This window comes from Ophidiomyces ophidiicola (genome assembly GCF_022830035.1).
Source record: "Ophidiomyces ophidiicola strain CBS 122913 chromosome Unknown scaffold_31, whole genome shotgun sequence".
NCBI classification, from domain to species: domain Eukaryota; kingdom Fungi; phylum Ascomycota; class Eurotiomycetes; order Onygenales; family Onygenaceae; genus Ophidiomyces; species Ophidiomyces ophidiicola.
The window spans coordinates 210,561-225,049 of record NW_026054671.1 but is presented as its reverse complement, the minus strand read 5'-3'; the positions used below and the strand labels follow the sequence as shown (position 1 = coordinate 225,049).

The 14,489-nt window shown below is 46.9% G+C and overlaps 6 protein-coding genes across 6 annotated transcripts; 4 read left to right on the top strand and 2 right to left on the bottom strand.

Moving 5' to 3' along the window:
• Positions 1-429: 429 nt before the first annotated feature.
• STE7 (MAP kinase kinase (MEK)) lies at positions 430-2,180 on the top strand (the record flags this gene model as incomplete). Its single annotated transcript, XM_049254787.1, has 4 exons — positions 430-720; positions 782-939; positions 1,004-1,541; positions 1,593-2,180. 4 exons carry the CDS (start codon positions 430-432, stop codon positions 2,178-2,180), a joined length of 1,575 nt encoding a protein of 524 aa, XP_049106304.1.
• Positions 2,181-3,021: 841 nt separating this feature from the next.
• LOZ57_005759 (uncharacterized protein) lies at positions 3,022-3,743 on the top strand (the record flags this gene model as incomplete). Its single annotated transcript, XM_049254786.1, has 2 exons — positions 3,022-3,239; positions 3,287-3,743. 2 exons carry the CDS (start codon positions 3,022-3,024, stop codon positions 3,741-3,743), a joined length of 675 nt encoding a protein of 224 aa, XP_049106303.1.
• A 319-nt stretch (positions 3,744-4,062) lies between these two features.
• HFD1 (Hexadecenal dehydrogenase) lies at positions 4,063-5,790 on the top strand (the record flags this gene model as incomplete). Its single annotated transcript, XM_049254785.1, has 4 exons — positions 4,063-4,208; positions 4,268-4,498; positions 4,556-5,355; positions 5,414-5,790. 4 exons carry the CDS (start codon positions 4,063-4,065, stop codon positions 5,788-5,790), a joined length of 1,554 nt encoding a protein of 517 aa, XP_049106302.1.
• Positions 5,791-6,302: 512 nt separating this feature from the next.
• Positions 6,303-8,115, bottom strand: LOZ57_005757 (uncharacterized protein; the record flags this gene model as incomplete). The annotated part of the gene is made up of 3 exons (XM_049254784.1): positions 6,303-7,524; positions 7,601-8,020; positions 8,072-8,115. 3 exons carry the CDS (start codon positions 8,113-8,115, stop codon positions 6,303-6,305), a joined length of 1,686 nt encoding a protein of 561 aa, XP_049106301.1.
• Positions 8,116-9,209: 1,094 nt separating this feature from the next.
• On the bottom strand, positions 9,210-10,001 carry LOZ57_005756 (uncharacterized protein; the record flags this gene model as incomplete). The annotated part of the gene is made up of 1 exon (XM_049254783.1): positions 9,210-10,001. The coding sequence occupies one exon, from the start codon at positions 9,999-10,001 to the stop codon at positions 9,210-9,212; it is 792 nt and encodes a 263-aa protein (XP_049106300.1).
• A 717-nt stretch (positions 10,002-10,718) lies between these two features.
• ISW2 (chromatin remodeling complex Adenosinetriphosphatase) lies at positions 10,719-14,366 on the top strand (the record flags this gene model as incomplete). The annotated part of the gene is made up of 4 exons (XM_049254782.1): positions 10,719-10,832; positions 10,933-10,959; positions 11,028-11,171; positions 11,232-14,366. 4 exons carry the CDS (start codon positions 10,719-10,721, stop codon positions 14,364-14,366), a joined length of 3,420 nt encoding a protein of 1,139 aa, XP_049106299.1.
• Positions 14,367-14,489: the final 123 nt, after the last annotated feature.

Sequence of the window (14,489 nt, the reverse complement as noted above, 5' to 3'; positions counted from 1 at the left end):
CCGCAAACCCAGCGAGCCTGCGCGAGTTATGAGAGCGAAGCTAAAAAAACATCTTGCACTGCCAATTCACTAGTTAGCGCCTTGTGTCAAACTCCCTGAACCTTGCAGATAGTCGAGTCCAACCCCTCTCTTGCAATATGCAAAACGGGATCGCCATCGTCAAGCGCCAGCAATGATTTGCCGTGCTTGAAATGCGCCTAGGCCTTTTTGAAAGCCATCAAGCTGCCTGAATAATAATAAAGGACTGCGAACACCCTCTGCTCGCCTGCCGACGTGCCCGACGTGCCCTTCCGCCCCCTCTCCCACCCGAAGCCGCCGTCGTTAGTGAATGCAAGCATTCTCTAGCGGGAAAACAAGGATTTTTGTCTGGGACCTCTACCCTGCTGCAGTGTTCGTCAACGACGTGGTTCGTCTCCCAACAACGCAGTTATGGAGGACGCCTTCAGAGCGCGGACGCTGAAGCGGAAAAATGTCAAAGGCCTTGCACTCAATGCCGCGGCCTCGAAGCTGGGGCCAAAGCCGTCCGACGGAGATGCACAGGTGCCTGGAGCTATCGGGAATACCGAAAGCAGCCGAACCGACACGTTGGAGATTGGGCTCGAGTTTCAGCTGGATCTTCGAAGCGAGGACCTGGTGGTGCTGAAGGAACTCGGTGCTGGCAATGGAGGCACCGTCAGTAAGGTCATGCATGCCTCGACAAAGGTCATTATGGCGAGAAAAGTATGCCCTTTTATTGTATCGCACGAATCCACGAGCCAGCGAGCTAATTGCTATCTGCTAGATCATCCGAGTTGATGCGAAAGAGAACGTGAGGAAGCAGATATTACGGGAGCTACAGGTTGGCCGCCATTGCGACTCTCCACATATCGTCACATTCTATGGTGCATTCACGAATGAAGCCCGAGATATTGTGCTGTGCATGGAATACATGGACTGCGGGTATGTTGAACAGGCGTTCTTGTTATGAACGTGTCACTGTTCTAATTCTTTTTGCCTCTCATAGTTCCCTCGATCGCATCTCGAAGGATTTTGGACCTGTTCGAGTCGATGTCCTAGGAAAGATTGCAGAGTCGATTCTCGGCGGACTTGTCTACTTGTACGAAGCACATCGTATCATGCACAGAGATATTAAGCCGTCCAACGTGCTGGTCAATTCAAGGGGACATATCAAACTCTGTGATTTTGGTGTTGCAACAGAGACCGTCAACTCCGTTGCAGACACTTTTGTCGGCACATCCACCTACATGGCCCCCGAACGTATTCAAGGCGAAGCATATTCAGTCAGATCCGACGTATGGAGCGTGGGCTTGACTATTATGGAGCTGGCAGTTGGCCGCTTTCCCTTCGACTCCTCTGACACGTCAGCTGGAGATAGGGCTAGTGCAGGGCCAATGGGAATTTTGGATCTCCTTCAGCAGATTGTGCATGAACCAGCTCCGAAGCTTCCGAAAAGCGACGCATTCCCAGCCATTTTAGATGAATTCGTTGCTAAATGCTTATTGAAAAAGCCCGGAGAACGCCCTACCCCCCGCGAACTCTTCGTAAGGCATTCCACCATACTGGCCGAGTCGTTACTAACATTCTGATACCAGGATCGTGATGCTTTCATTCAGGCTGCCAAAAGAACCCCAGTTAATCTTCGTGAGTGGGCCATTAGTATGATGGATAGACACAACAGAAAGTCATACCTCGCCCCCCCTGCGCCCCGGGCCATCAACCGGGATGGCTCTAGGGACTCGATCTCCGAATCTGCGCCACCTCAGCAACCGGATCCAAATCCGCATGTAACTCCTACCTCTGGTGAAATCCCTCTAAACTATTCTCATGAGCCATTCATCCAACGTGAGGAAGCAACACCACGGAAATTCACCGCTTCTCCAACTCTCGGCCTTGAACACCTCACTATCAATAACCAAGCTTCTCAAATGAATGGCCAACCTGGTTGGCCTCGGAGGTCGCCCTTCCTAGCCGGGCATCATTCTACAGTTAACTCACCACAGTCATTTGTGCCTCCGCGCATGGCTCCTTCGCCACGCCACCCCCATCCGTCACCTCGAACTGGCGCGCACTCAGCTGGTCTTCCACTTAAAACAGGCCCGTCACCCAGCGGATCGTTGCCTCCTCCCCCAGGCTCTAGCGGGCTAGGTTCCTGGCAACGAGGCCAAGGCAATAGGGTTTAGTGGAATACCCAGCTATGTTCTCTTCGAAATAGACTAGGCGATTGTTTAGATATTGTTATACTTACAATACCCACGGCGAACCAGGACTGCATTGGTCATCAGGAGAGCAGGGGTGCTTTAAGCAACACCCCAACGCTGCCATTCCTTATTACTATCTTGTACCCGCAGAACGGTGCTTTTTCGATTTCTCGGTGCTATCTCTTGCTTGCATGCTCAGGCGTTTTGGTTTCTTCGACTGTTGGCAGTTGTGTCGTCGCCATCATTTTTCCGTTTTTAATCATTCTTTGTCTCTGTGTCTTTGGATATAAAACTTTTGGTTTCTTATCTGCTTTTGTCTTTTGTTGTTTTGAATGCAAGCACTTTTGAGCCGCTCCTTCATACATAATTTTGACTGCAACACGACAGCTAAAAACCGAATGCAAATTTCGATACCCTTGTATGTACATATGTTGCACCTGAATGTATGTAGTTTTACTCCTCTTTGCGCTTTAGACTGGCACCTGACTTAAGTTAAAAACACCTTAACTCTTCGGTTATCCGTTCCATATTATACTTTCGTATATCGCCTCACACTAAACCCTTGCTGATCCAGGGGTTATATTAGACATCTGACGCCCGGTTACACTCCATAGAATTCGGAGGTACGGAGTACGGATGTGACTCATTATTCAACACGGACCAACTGCTATACATATGTGGGCATTTCAATACGAAGAGGTTCTCTTGAATTGTATAAAATCTACTGGGTATTGCCACTTTTTGATAGTTTATTTTTCTTAATTGTTAAAAAGGAAATCAACACACAAAACAATCTTGATTTACATATTTCGAAGGACGAACTATGGCAATACGAATAGCTAATGGAATAAAGTTACGCCCGGAGCTTGAAGATGAAAACGAGCGTTACGTGACAGGAGGTGCTCCCCTCCAGCCGCTACGCGCTATATTGCCCCCTAAAGAGTCTATGCCTACTGTTCGTACCGAGAGGCTTTGCCTTCGGCCCCTGACACATGATGACGCGCAGGCCATTTTTGACTGTAGATCGAAGGACTTGAGATTGTATGTATACATACATCGCACCATTTCGTAGCTAATGTATTATACAGAAATCACTTTAAAAATATTGATGACGTTCATGCCTGGATGGACAGGAAGATTTTCAGTGTGCCGTCCGCACCGGAAAGCCGACGGGTTCAATATGCAGTAGTCCTGGGAGATAATCCTGGCGGACCTGTTATTGGAAGTGTAGGCCTAAACCAAGTGCATCCGGTACCGAATATTGGGTATGGGATTGACGAAAGGTTTTGGGGAAAGGGATATGCGTCAGAGGCAGTGGGGGGGTTGTTGAAGATGTGGTGGGGGCTTCCGCGGACGGAGGGATATGAAGCCGAGGAGAAGAGCGACGACTGGGACGGAAAGGAGCGAGTGTTTGCAACTGCGGATAAAGAGAACACGGCGAGTCTACGAGTGCTGGAGAAGAACGGCTTCTATGTGTATTTCGAGCGGACCATGGGCGACGGCGTGCGGGTGTGCAGCGCGGCGGTGGAGCGGCCGGATAATTAATTGGGCCGGCTGGCAGCCGGCGATTTGAGTTTGGCCGGGCCCGATTACAAACAGGACAAACGGTGCAAACCAACGGTTTCACGTGTAGGTAACCTCGGTCGTTGAGGTCATTGAAGAGGAGAACAGCTGTCTGTGGCTGTCGTCTATCTCTTAAAAAATACCTTGCACAACCAAGACTGCTTGGACCCGGGGCTTATTAATTCTGCTTTTTCCAACTTCCATCTCTAATCTTCTCCTTGTAGCTCTGTACCTGTCGCTGGATTGTGTGATTATAGGCCATACTGAACTATACCTTCATACAGAGTACAGGTGACTGAAAATGGGCGCCGTTGATATCCCAACCCTTCAGTATACCCCAACTGGGGATATATCGGGCAAAGTCGATCGTCTTCGTGCTACCTTTTTCCAACAGAAAACGAAGTCCATTGAGTCCAGGATTCTTCGGCTTCGCAAGCTGTATTGGGCGTATGTATCGCGGTCACCCTCTTGGCCATCGGAGCTAATATGTTTCTTTTGAACTGCAGAATCAAGGATCGTGAAGATCGCATTAAGGAGGCCCTTCGCCGTGACTTAGGAAAGTCTGACTTTGAATCTTACCTGGCCGAAATCACAATGATGGAAAATGATATTATTTTCGTCACCAAGAACTTACCGAAATGGGCAAAGGACGAGAAGGCTGCTGATATCGACTTGACATATTCCTTGATGAAACCAACAATTAGGAAGGATCCGTTAGGATGTGTCTTGATCATCGGGTTTGTTTGACAATTCGTATTGTCGTCTGCATTACTCAGCTAATCATCTGTATCTAGAGCTTTCAATTTCCCATTTTTGCTCACATTTGGCCCTCTTATAGGTGCTATTTCCGGCGGCAATACCGTAATGGTTAAACCCAGCGAATCAGCACCAAATTCAGCTGTGGTCATACAAGAAATTATCGAAGCGGCGTTTGATCCCTCTGTTGTGTCTGTATCCCAGGGAGCTGTGGAGGAGACCAAGACCCTGCTTGCCCAGAAATGGGACAAAATATGCTTCACAGGCAGCAATAAAGTGGGTCGAATTGTGGCCCAGGCCGCAGCTCCGACTTTAACGCCTGTCCTTTTGGAACTTGGAGGTCGTAACCCGGCCTTTATTACAAAACATGCGGACCTCCGCCTAGCTGCACGACGCTTGTTGTGGGGAAAGACTTTCAATGCTGGCCAAATCTGTACGTCTCAGAATTACATCCTCGCCGATAAGGAAGTTGTGCCCAGGCTCGTGGACGAGTTCTCCAAAGCCCTTAAAGAGTATTATCCCAAAGGGCCCAGGGCCTCTCAAGACTACTGCCGGATTATCAACAAAGGCGCCTTTCATCGCATCAAGGCTATGCTTGATAACAGCAATGGCAAAATCCTTCTTGGTGGTAGTATGGACGAGGACGAAAAATTCATTGAGCCGACGGTTGTCCTAGTTGATTCCGTGGACGATTCTTTGATCACCGAAGAAAGCTTCGGCCCGATAATCACCATTTTACCAGTGACAAACTTGGATGAAGCTATTCGGATTGCGAATGAGGTTGATAGTACTCCACTGGCTCTTTACCCCTTTGGGACAAAGGAAGAAGTTGCAAAAGGTACGTTCACCGCACTTCGAGATATTCTGGAAAGTTCTCACTCTTATCTCTATTCAAGTTCTATCCTCTGTCCGGTCGGGAGGTGCATCTATCAATGATTCGTACATGCATGTCAGTATTCCTACACTGCCGTTTGGTGGCGTTGGTGAGAGTGGTTCAGGTTGTTATCATGGACGAAGCAGCTTCGACTCATTTGTTCACCGGCGCTCGATCACAACCACTCCTAGCTGGGTAGAGCGTGTCCTCGCAATCCGCTACCCGCCATATGCGGGGAAACTCAGCAAATTTCTAGGAGCTGGTGTGTTGAAGCCCAATTTTGACCGCCAAGGTCGTGAAAAACTCGGAATTTTCGGCTGGCTGGTCTGGTTTATCACGCTTGGTGGTGGGCCAAACAAATCTGGCGCTGCTAGAACTGCTGCGGTTACTCTCGGTTAGTCTTTTCCTTTCTCCAACATGCGGTTCTTTTTGGTCTTAAACCATGTGGGGACTGTCTCCGGCCTTCGGTGATTACTCCTTTTTCGGCATTGACATCATGAGGCTCCAATCATTCTCTATAACTGGGATATCAATTGTGATTCTAAAACTTGACACCCTCCTATTTTGGACGCTCTAATACACCATATATTCATTGCGTATGTTCTGACTATCGTGATAGTTGCCTACGCTCTGCATCAATACTCGCATCGAGCTTCGAAACTTTGAATATCCTTTGTCGAATAGCAACAGGGTTGCTTAAGTAAGGATCTTTTGAATCTGTAAATTTTTGTATATCTTACAAATAGCCCCGTGTTTTCGGTAGTAACTATGAATTTTGTGTATATAATGTTCATGATTTCAATCACCTCAATGCTATCATCCGGAGATTTGCTCCAATTTCAATACTTACCTGCCAACACCAGGCTAGATTAATATCACTTTTCTGCTTAAATATAAAATGCAGAACATTCTTAGCATCTTCTTTCGATACCCCTTCGGCTCACACAAACATACTTCACGCCCTTATATGGTTTCACACCTTCACCTAGGCCCCGACTTCGTCGCGGATCAACCGCCAGCGCATCCACACGAATTCCACTAGGAATCCATCCACGAATGGAGAAAGAGACCGAAACAGAGTTCGGCATGAGGAGGGATCGTAGCTGAGCCTTGCGGGCTGTAGAAAGGGAAGATTTGTTAGATGCTAAACGAGATTGCTGTTCCTCGGGCTGGTCGGTGAGAGTGCCATCGTCATAATAGCCATGTAAGGGGTTAATGCGGGTGTTTTCATCGACGTCATTTTCTTTTTCAGCCGCATTCTTTGTGACTGTGTCGATAAATCCAACTACAGTGCATCGTAAAACGGCACTTCCAGAGACGTTTCCTGTATCTTTTGGAGTGACAGGAACACGCCACTCTAGGAATTCGTTTCCTGGTAAAAACGTTGCTTCTCCACGGCTGGTTTTGATATCTGTAAGATATCTAACCGATGGCGGTATGGGAACGGAGACCACAACATCTTCTAAACTTGGAGAGGAGCTACCGGAGCCCCCTATATTCCCCAGGAATGACGGTGCTGAGCTTCCAGATCTAGAATTCAGTGGGCCATTTCCACGAGACGTATTGATGCCCGGGAAGTTTGTATTTAATGTAAGTCGGACCTCAAAATCCAACCCATTATTACCCAATGATTTTTGTAGCTCAATATTTGTCGGGAGAAAAAGCTTCTCCATAAAGGTGGGCGGTTCGTCGATACTAGGGTCTACAGGGAGTAGGTCAACCTCGTAGCCAGCAAGTATGAATCGCCCATCCGGTGGCACAAAACTTAATTCTCCAGGTTTCTCGCGCCATCTAGCAAGCCTTACACATGGGTGAAAAACGGGAAGGCTAATTTTATGCTCCAGGCTCTTGTGACCACCAGGTGCGGTCAAAGAAAGTAATAGATTGGGGACGCCTGATATTTTGGAATTAAAGGCGATAGTTCCATTGGCGACGGCGGACAATGCACGACCGGACGGCGCAATAGTGACCTGAAGCGACTCGACTATATCAACGTAGATCTCATTAGAGGTGTGGCGAACGCCCTGCCTGCGCCACGGGATAGCAGGGCCAGCGGATATAGGGTTGTTGGGGGCGGGCATGGTAGTCAATGAGGTTTTCAGGGGGTTCGAAGGTCCCAGAGAGGGAGAGGAGCTAAATTATTTTTAAGGTATTATATTCAGCAACAGCAATTGGCAGCGTAAGATATGCAAAACACTCCAATACCCACCCTGGTAGCCCTACACCACTGAGAAACTTATTCATCCATCCAGGCACCTCGACAACCTCCTGTAGGGCATTCGACTCGGTATTGCACACCACCCCTGCATCGCACATTTCGTTCAATATCTGTGCCACGACATCATAATTATTTTGGATTTTGCTCGCCAATAATGGCGAGCCTATGAAATCCTCCAACACGTCAATGACACGGTGGAGAAATTCGAGAACATGAAGCGGTTCTGTTTCACAACTTCCGGGTACTAAAAATAAGAGGTTTGCGTGAAGTGTTGAGAATACTGAAACGGGAGGAATCGCATCGGGGAGGTATAGCACCGAAGGACGTGGGGCAGGATGCTGAAGGAAGAGTGGGAGGAGAGCGGTAGCTGAAGGTGGGCGGGAGCTGTAGACATGCTCAAGGATAGGAACGCTATTCACAATGATTAAATTTTGCAAAATCAAAGGGTATTGGTATACTTACCTTGAATCATCATAAATATAGAGTGCTTCTATGATGTTGCTCATTTTGTGTAAGAATTGGCTGCGCAGAGCCCAATAACCCTTCCCTACATTTTATAGCTACAACTATAGCAGTTTGGAGTGAAAAGTAAAAATAATCAAAGCCAGAGAGCCCATGTAGAGTGTGATTTCAACAACCCAGTAGATATTTTGTTCATGAGTTGGATCGACATTTCCCTCTTTTGGTCGAATGACATGGTGGATTAGTCAGCATATAAACTTGCGCAAAGAGATTACTATGTTCCATATAATTCCATAGTTAATTCTTCTTACCTTTGGGGATTGTATTGGTGGAGGGAAGGCCTCATCCCGCAATTCGATTATTGTTCAACAGCTCTTTGGAAATACATAGGCAGAATACCATCTTTATATCTTCCATCAGGGTTAACTAGGGAAGAGTAGGGTCTGGTTCGTATATGTACATTTATCATTCACTTCATTGACTGGAGAAGGGGAATATTTTGATTCAGTTCTATTTGAAGAAATTCATGCTAACTGAGCTGTATCATATTCGACCTAGAAGATGAATCGAAATGCTCCATGGGAAATAAACCCCAAAGATATTGAGGAGATAGCCAATAAAGAAAAGTATCAGGATGATTGCCTAGCTTGTAGGCTTATGGGTAAGCTTTTATTGACCTCTATCCGTCTTCGGATTTCCGGAAACTGAGCCTAGGGTGTAGGCAGTGCCGCTTTCGTTGGCCTCGGTGGCTATAGCTACGTTTCAGGAATGAAAAATTTACGGCAACAAGAAGCAGCTATTCTGAAAAGCGGCTCAAAATACAGGATGGGGTCGAGACGCTTGGGTGTAGCATCAATATCGGCGACATTGGTAGGGCTAGGAGTTTGGCGTTTCTTCAGTTGACTACAAAGCTTTGAAGACGCAGTGTATAATGGAAGAGATGAATATTCAAAATTTAGCCTCAGCCGTTGCCTATAAAATATCCTGTAGCTATCTATCTGGTTAGAATAGACTTAGGAGAAAAATGATGATAATGCCAAAAAGTTTGAAAACTCCGCAAAATGCTGCATTATATGCACCGTGACCGGAAACAGGAAATGCATCGTTAAGTCGAACCTCCAAGTATCGACATAGTCGACTATAAGAACCTTCCCCGTTTCCCCCCTCCGAATCCGTCCTTACCGTTCCCTATATTTGAAATGTCGAAAAAGTCGTTGAAGTGAAATTTCCGTTTCGAGCCAATCGCGGAACTGGGATCTCGTGTAGAAGAACGGCCGTTATGTCGAGAGTTACTTCTATGGGGAGTACGAGGGCCACGAGGAAGGACTTCGAGTCGAACGGAAGGGTGTACTATGTGTGAATGATTAACTGATTCAGTCTGTATCGGCGGAGAAGTATCTGGTATCCGCATGTCGGTGTCCTCTGGTATAGCCGATGGAAACTGCGGGCCTGCATTAAACGTGAACAGAGTAGGGCGGCTATCATTTGCGGCGGAATGCGGAGTCGGGTGGTCTTGTCGGGGAGGCGATGCTGATCTGACTTGTCGGCCTGGCTGGCTAGATTCGACGGATTCTTTCCGTGTAAAATTTGGAGATGCTCCCCGATGTGTCTTTGTCGGCTCTCCTTTCTCGTCATCACTGTCATTTGCCGCAGTCCCCGTACCATCTATTCGCTCCGCTATCCAATGGCGAATTTTGTTTCCTTCGCCATCACTAATCCCCAACCCTTCCTTATCTAGAAAAGCCCGGAGATCCTCAAGGGCATCTTGGTATCCAATATGTCGAGATTGGATTTGGTCCGCAACAGCACTTTTATAAAGATTGGTTACTGAGAGCGCTGCAGTCTTGAAGGCCTGTAATAGAACTTCGGGGCGCTGCGTCGTAGAATTTGAGGAAGGCAAGGAGCTATTTAGCGACCGCATGGAATCCATTATAAGCCACCAGAATGATCTGGCAACAGACCGACGTAGATTGCGTGCACGGAGAAAGCTATGCTTTTGACCATGAAAACCTCGTGGAAAAAGTGGGGGACGTCCGGGTCGGAGTCGTAGGACAAACTTGACTCACTGGCCGGAAGAAAACAATTCTCTCAAAGCGTGGCGGCACTGGTAGGAAATATCACCAAAAATGGGTTCTCAGGAGCAAACACAAACTGTCTTGACAACGGCCTTGGGGTGACTTCAGTCTGTCACTTGTCACCAATGTCAGCCGCCCACCTGATTCGGCTGAACGTTCATTACGGTACTCCGTACTCCGTACTGTGGCTCGTTTCCGCGGGAACGAACCGTATCACCAATACGGCCACGATACATTCGGGATATCATTATTCCGATAGAAAGCTTATGAGCTTAGTCATATCAGATACAGCCAATCAACACGTCAGATTTGCCATTAAGCCTCGGGCGCGCAGTTGTCTCGTTTGGGAAGTTCAACTGACGGCGAGCGATTCCCACCCTCGCCGTCCATTCTCCCTTCTAACATCGCTCGCCACCTGGCCAGTAATATCGCCGTGCTCCCGCGCGTTCATGCGTTTCGCTGGATCTTATTGTCCATTACGACGCGCTCAATTCTTATTTACGCGCTATTCTTGACTTTTTTTTCTTTTTTGACAGCGGAGGGTTGCCGCAGCGCGGCTCACAATTTCCAACATGGCCTCATCGCTTGACATTGAAAATTCCTCCCAAGGAGATACACCTATGATTGATTCCACTAGAAACTCATCTATACACCCTGGTGATGATGAAGTCGCTGAACGTTCCGCAGTATGACTTTTCCGCGTCTCCTTGTCTAATTTATTTGGGCGGATCTACAAAAGGACTCTGCTTAAATCTATAGGATTGATGCTAACTTCATTTGTTGTAGGATTACCAAAACACACCTGGCTATTCGGTGAGCACAGCTTTCTGCTCTGTCCTCCCCGGCGCCTTACTGGTTGCCGCGAGACTTACCTCCTATAGGACTCAGATACAAATCCTAATACCACTGCCAGTAGTGCTGCTGGCGATGCGGGCGCGCCTGATGGTCGAAAACGGAGATCCGAGGCTTTTCAGCTTCGCAAGTCTGTTTTGGGTAAAAAGCATGGCCGTCTCGATGAATCAAAGGCAAGTGACCATAATTTACCTGGGCTCCAGCAATTTGCTGACTCTTCTGTTTCTCTCTAGGTTGATGATTCTATTCGAAGGTTCCGCTATTTACTTGGACTTACCGACCTCTTTCGACATTTTATAGATGCTAATCCAAACCCTCGACTAAAAGAGATTATGAGTGAAATAGATCGCCAAAATGAAAAAGAAGCAGCAGCCAAGAAAAGCTCAACGCGAAAAGGCGGTGCTAGTGGTGAACGTCGCCGGAGGACCGAGCAAGAGGAGGATGCAGAGTTATTGAAAGATGAAAAACGAGGAGGACCAGCAGAAACCGTTTTTCGAGAGTCACCGACCTTTATTCAGGGCGGCGAAATGCGAGATTACCAGGTAGCTGGCCTAAACTGGCTTATCTCACTGCACGAGAATGGTATATCGGGTATCTTGGCAGACGAAATGGGCTTGGGTAAGACATTACAAACAATTTCATTCTTAGGCTACCTCAGACATATGTGCGGCATTACCGGGCCTCACCTAATTACAGTTCCAAAATCTACCCTGGATAATTGGAACAGAGAATTCTCGAAATGGACACCCGAAGTCAATGTTCTTGTACTTCAAGGTGCAAAGGATGAACGTCATCAATTGATCAATGATCGTCTGATTGATGAAAAATTTGATGTTTGTATTACCTCCTATGAGATGGTACTCCGCGAGAAATCCCACCTCAAAAAGTTTGCTTGGGAGTACATCATTGTTGACGAAGCGCATCGAATCAAAAACGAAGAATCATCTTTAGCCCAGATTATTCGTCTTTTCAATTCCCGAAACCGACTACTAATCACAGGCACCCCACTGCAGAACAACTTACATGAACTCTGGGCACTACTAAACTTTCTTTTGCCGGATGTTTTTGGTGACTCAGAAACATTTGATAAATGGTTTTCCAATCAGGAAGCCGATCAAGATACCGTCGTCCAGCAGCTTCACCGGGTTCTTCGTCCGTTCCTTTTGCGGCGAGTTAAGAGTGACGTTGAAAAAAGTTTACTTCCTAAAAAGGAAGTGAATTTGTATATTGGCATGTCAGAAATGCAGGTAAAATGGTACCAGAAAATTTTGGAAAAGGATATTGATGCCGTGAATGGTGCGCAAGGGAAACGGGAATCCAAAACCAGACTTTTGAACATTGTTATGCAGCTGCGAAAATGTTGCAACCATCCCTATCTTTTTGAAGGAGCAGAACCAGGCCCGCCATATACTACCGACGAGCACCTGGTTGACAACGCTGGAAAAATGGTTATCCTAGACAAATTACTGAAACGACTGAGGAATCAAGGCAGCAGAGTGCTGATTTTCTCTCAGATGAGCCGTGTCCTTGATATCTTAGAGGATTACTGTGTTTTCAGAGAACATGCATACTGCCGAATTGATGGCTCAACTGCACATGAGGATCGAATCGCAGCAATTGATGAATATAATCGTCCTGGCTCTGAGAAGTTTATATTCTTACTGACTACAAGGGCTGGTGGTTTGGGCATCAACCTTACTACTGCTGATATTGTCGTTCTTTATGACAGCGACTGGAACCCGCAGGCTGACCTGCAGGCAATGGATCGAGCTCATCGAATTGGTCAAACCAAGCAAGTTGTGGTATTTAGATTCGTCACGGAGAATGCAATTGAAGAAAAGGTCTTGGAGCGAGCGGCCCAGAAACTGAGGCTAGACCAACTCGTGATTCAGCAAGGACGATCTCAGCAACAGGCCAAGAATGCTGCCTCAAAAGATGAACTTCTCAGTATGATTCAGCACGGTGCAGCTAGTGTTTTTAGCAACACGGCCGCGAATACCTTTTCAAAAGATATTTCAGAAGATGATATTGATAAGATTTTGAAAAAGGGGGAGGAGAGAACTGCTGAATTGAACAAAAAATACGAAAAACTTGGTATTGATGATCTTCAAAAGTTCACATCGGACAACGCGTATGAGTGGAACGGAGAAGATTTTACCAATCGCAAGAAAGATATTGGTCTCAACTGGATCAATCCCGCTAAACGAGAACGTAAAGAGCAATCCTATTCCATTGATAACTACTATAGACAAACGATACCCACCGGGGGTCGGACAGCTGACCCGAAACCTAAAGTACCCAGAGCGCCAAAGCAAATTCCAGTTCATGACTGGCAATTTTTCCCTCCCAGGCTCCGAGAACTACAAGATAAAGAGACTGCCTACTTTCACAAGGAGATTGGCTATAAAGCTGTCCTTCCGGAAGGCACAGAAGAAGACTTAAGCGACAGAGAGGCGGAACGTGAACTTGAGCAGCAAGAAATCGACAACGCAATTCCTTTGACAGAGGAGGAGAAAATAGAAAAGGAAAAGCTATCAGATCAGGGATTTGCCACCTGGAATCGTCGTGATTTCCAGCAATTCATCAATGGATCTGCCAAATTTGGCAGAATAGATTATGATGGTATCGCAACCGAAGTTGACAGTAAAGCTCCAGAGGAAATCAAACAATATGCCAAGGTTTTTTGGAAGAGGTACACTGAGCTCCAGGATTATCCCAAATATCTTCGTTCGATTGAACAGGGTGAGGAGAAAGTTCGGAAAATGAACCATCAACGCAAACTACTCCGCAAAAAGATGGAGCAATATCGCGTTCCACTTCAGCAATTAAAGATCAATTACAACGTTTCAACCACAAATAAAAAGGTATATACTGAGGAAGAGGACCGATTTCTCCTCGTTATGCTTGACAGACATGGCGTTGATGGTGATGGGCTGTATGAGAAAATTCGGGAAGAAATCAGAGAAAGCCCTCTCTTCCGATTTGATTGGTTTTTCTTGAGCCGTACACCAGTGGAGATCAGCCGGCGATGTACCACTCTACTTAATACAGTGGCAAAAGAGTTTGAGACCGATGGAAAAGTACTGAATGGCGAAACAGGTAAAGGAAGGGGCCGAGATCGTGATGACGATTTGGACAACGGTGAGGCAGACGGGCCTGTCAAGAAGAAAGCCAAGAATGGCGCTGTGGTAAGTGGTCATCCGCAATATGGAGCCGAGGCAAAGCTGATAGACACCCTGCAGAATAAGAAGTTGAAGGCTGTCCAGTCTGTCAAGGGAAGCAAGGCAACCTCTGCTGCAACATCCAGGGCAGCTAGTGTCTCATCCAACGCCCCAGCCACGTCTAAATCAAAGGGCAAAAAGAAATGAATTTTGAATATATACTGGCGTGAGGCAATTTTTGTATCGTACTTACTACTACGTACATTGGGAAGGATTTCCGGTCAAGTTGTGTTCATTTGCGGCGTTTCGTCCATGTTGGTGCTTTTCTAA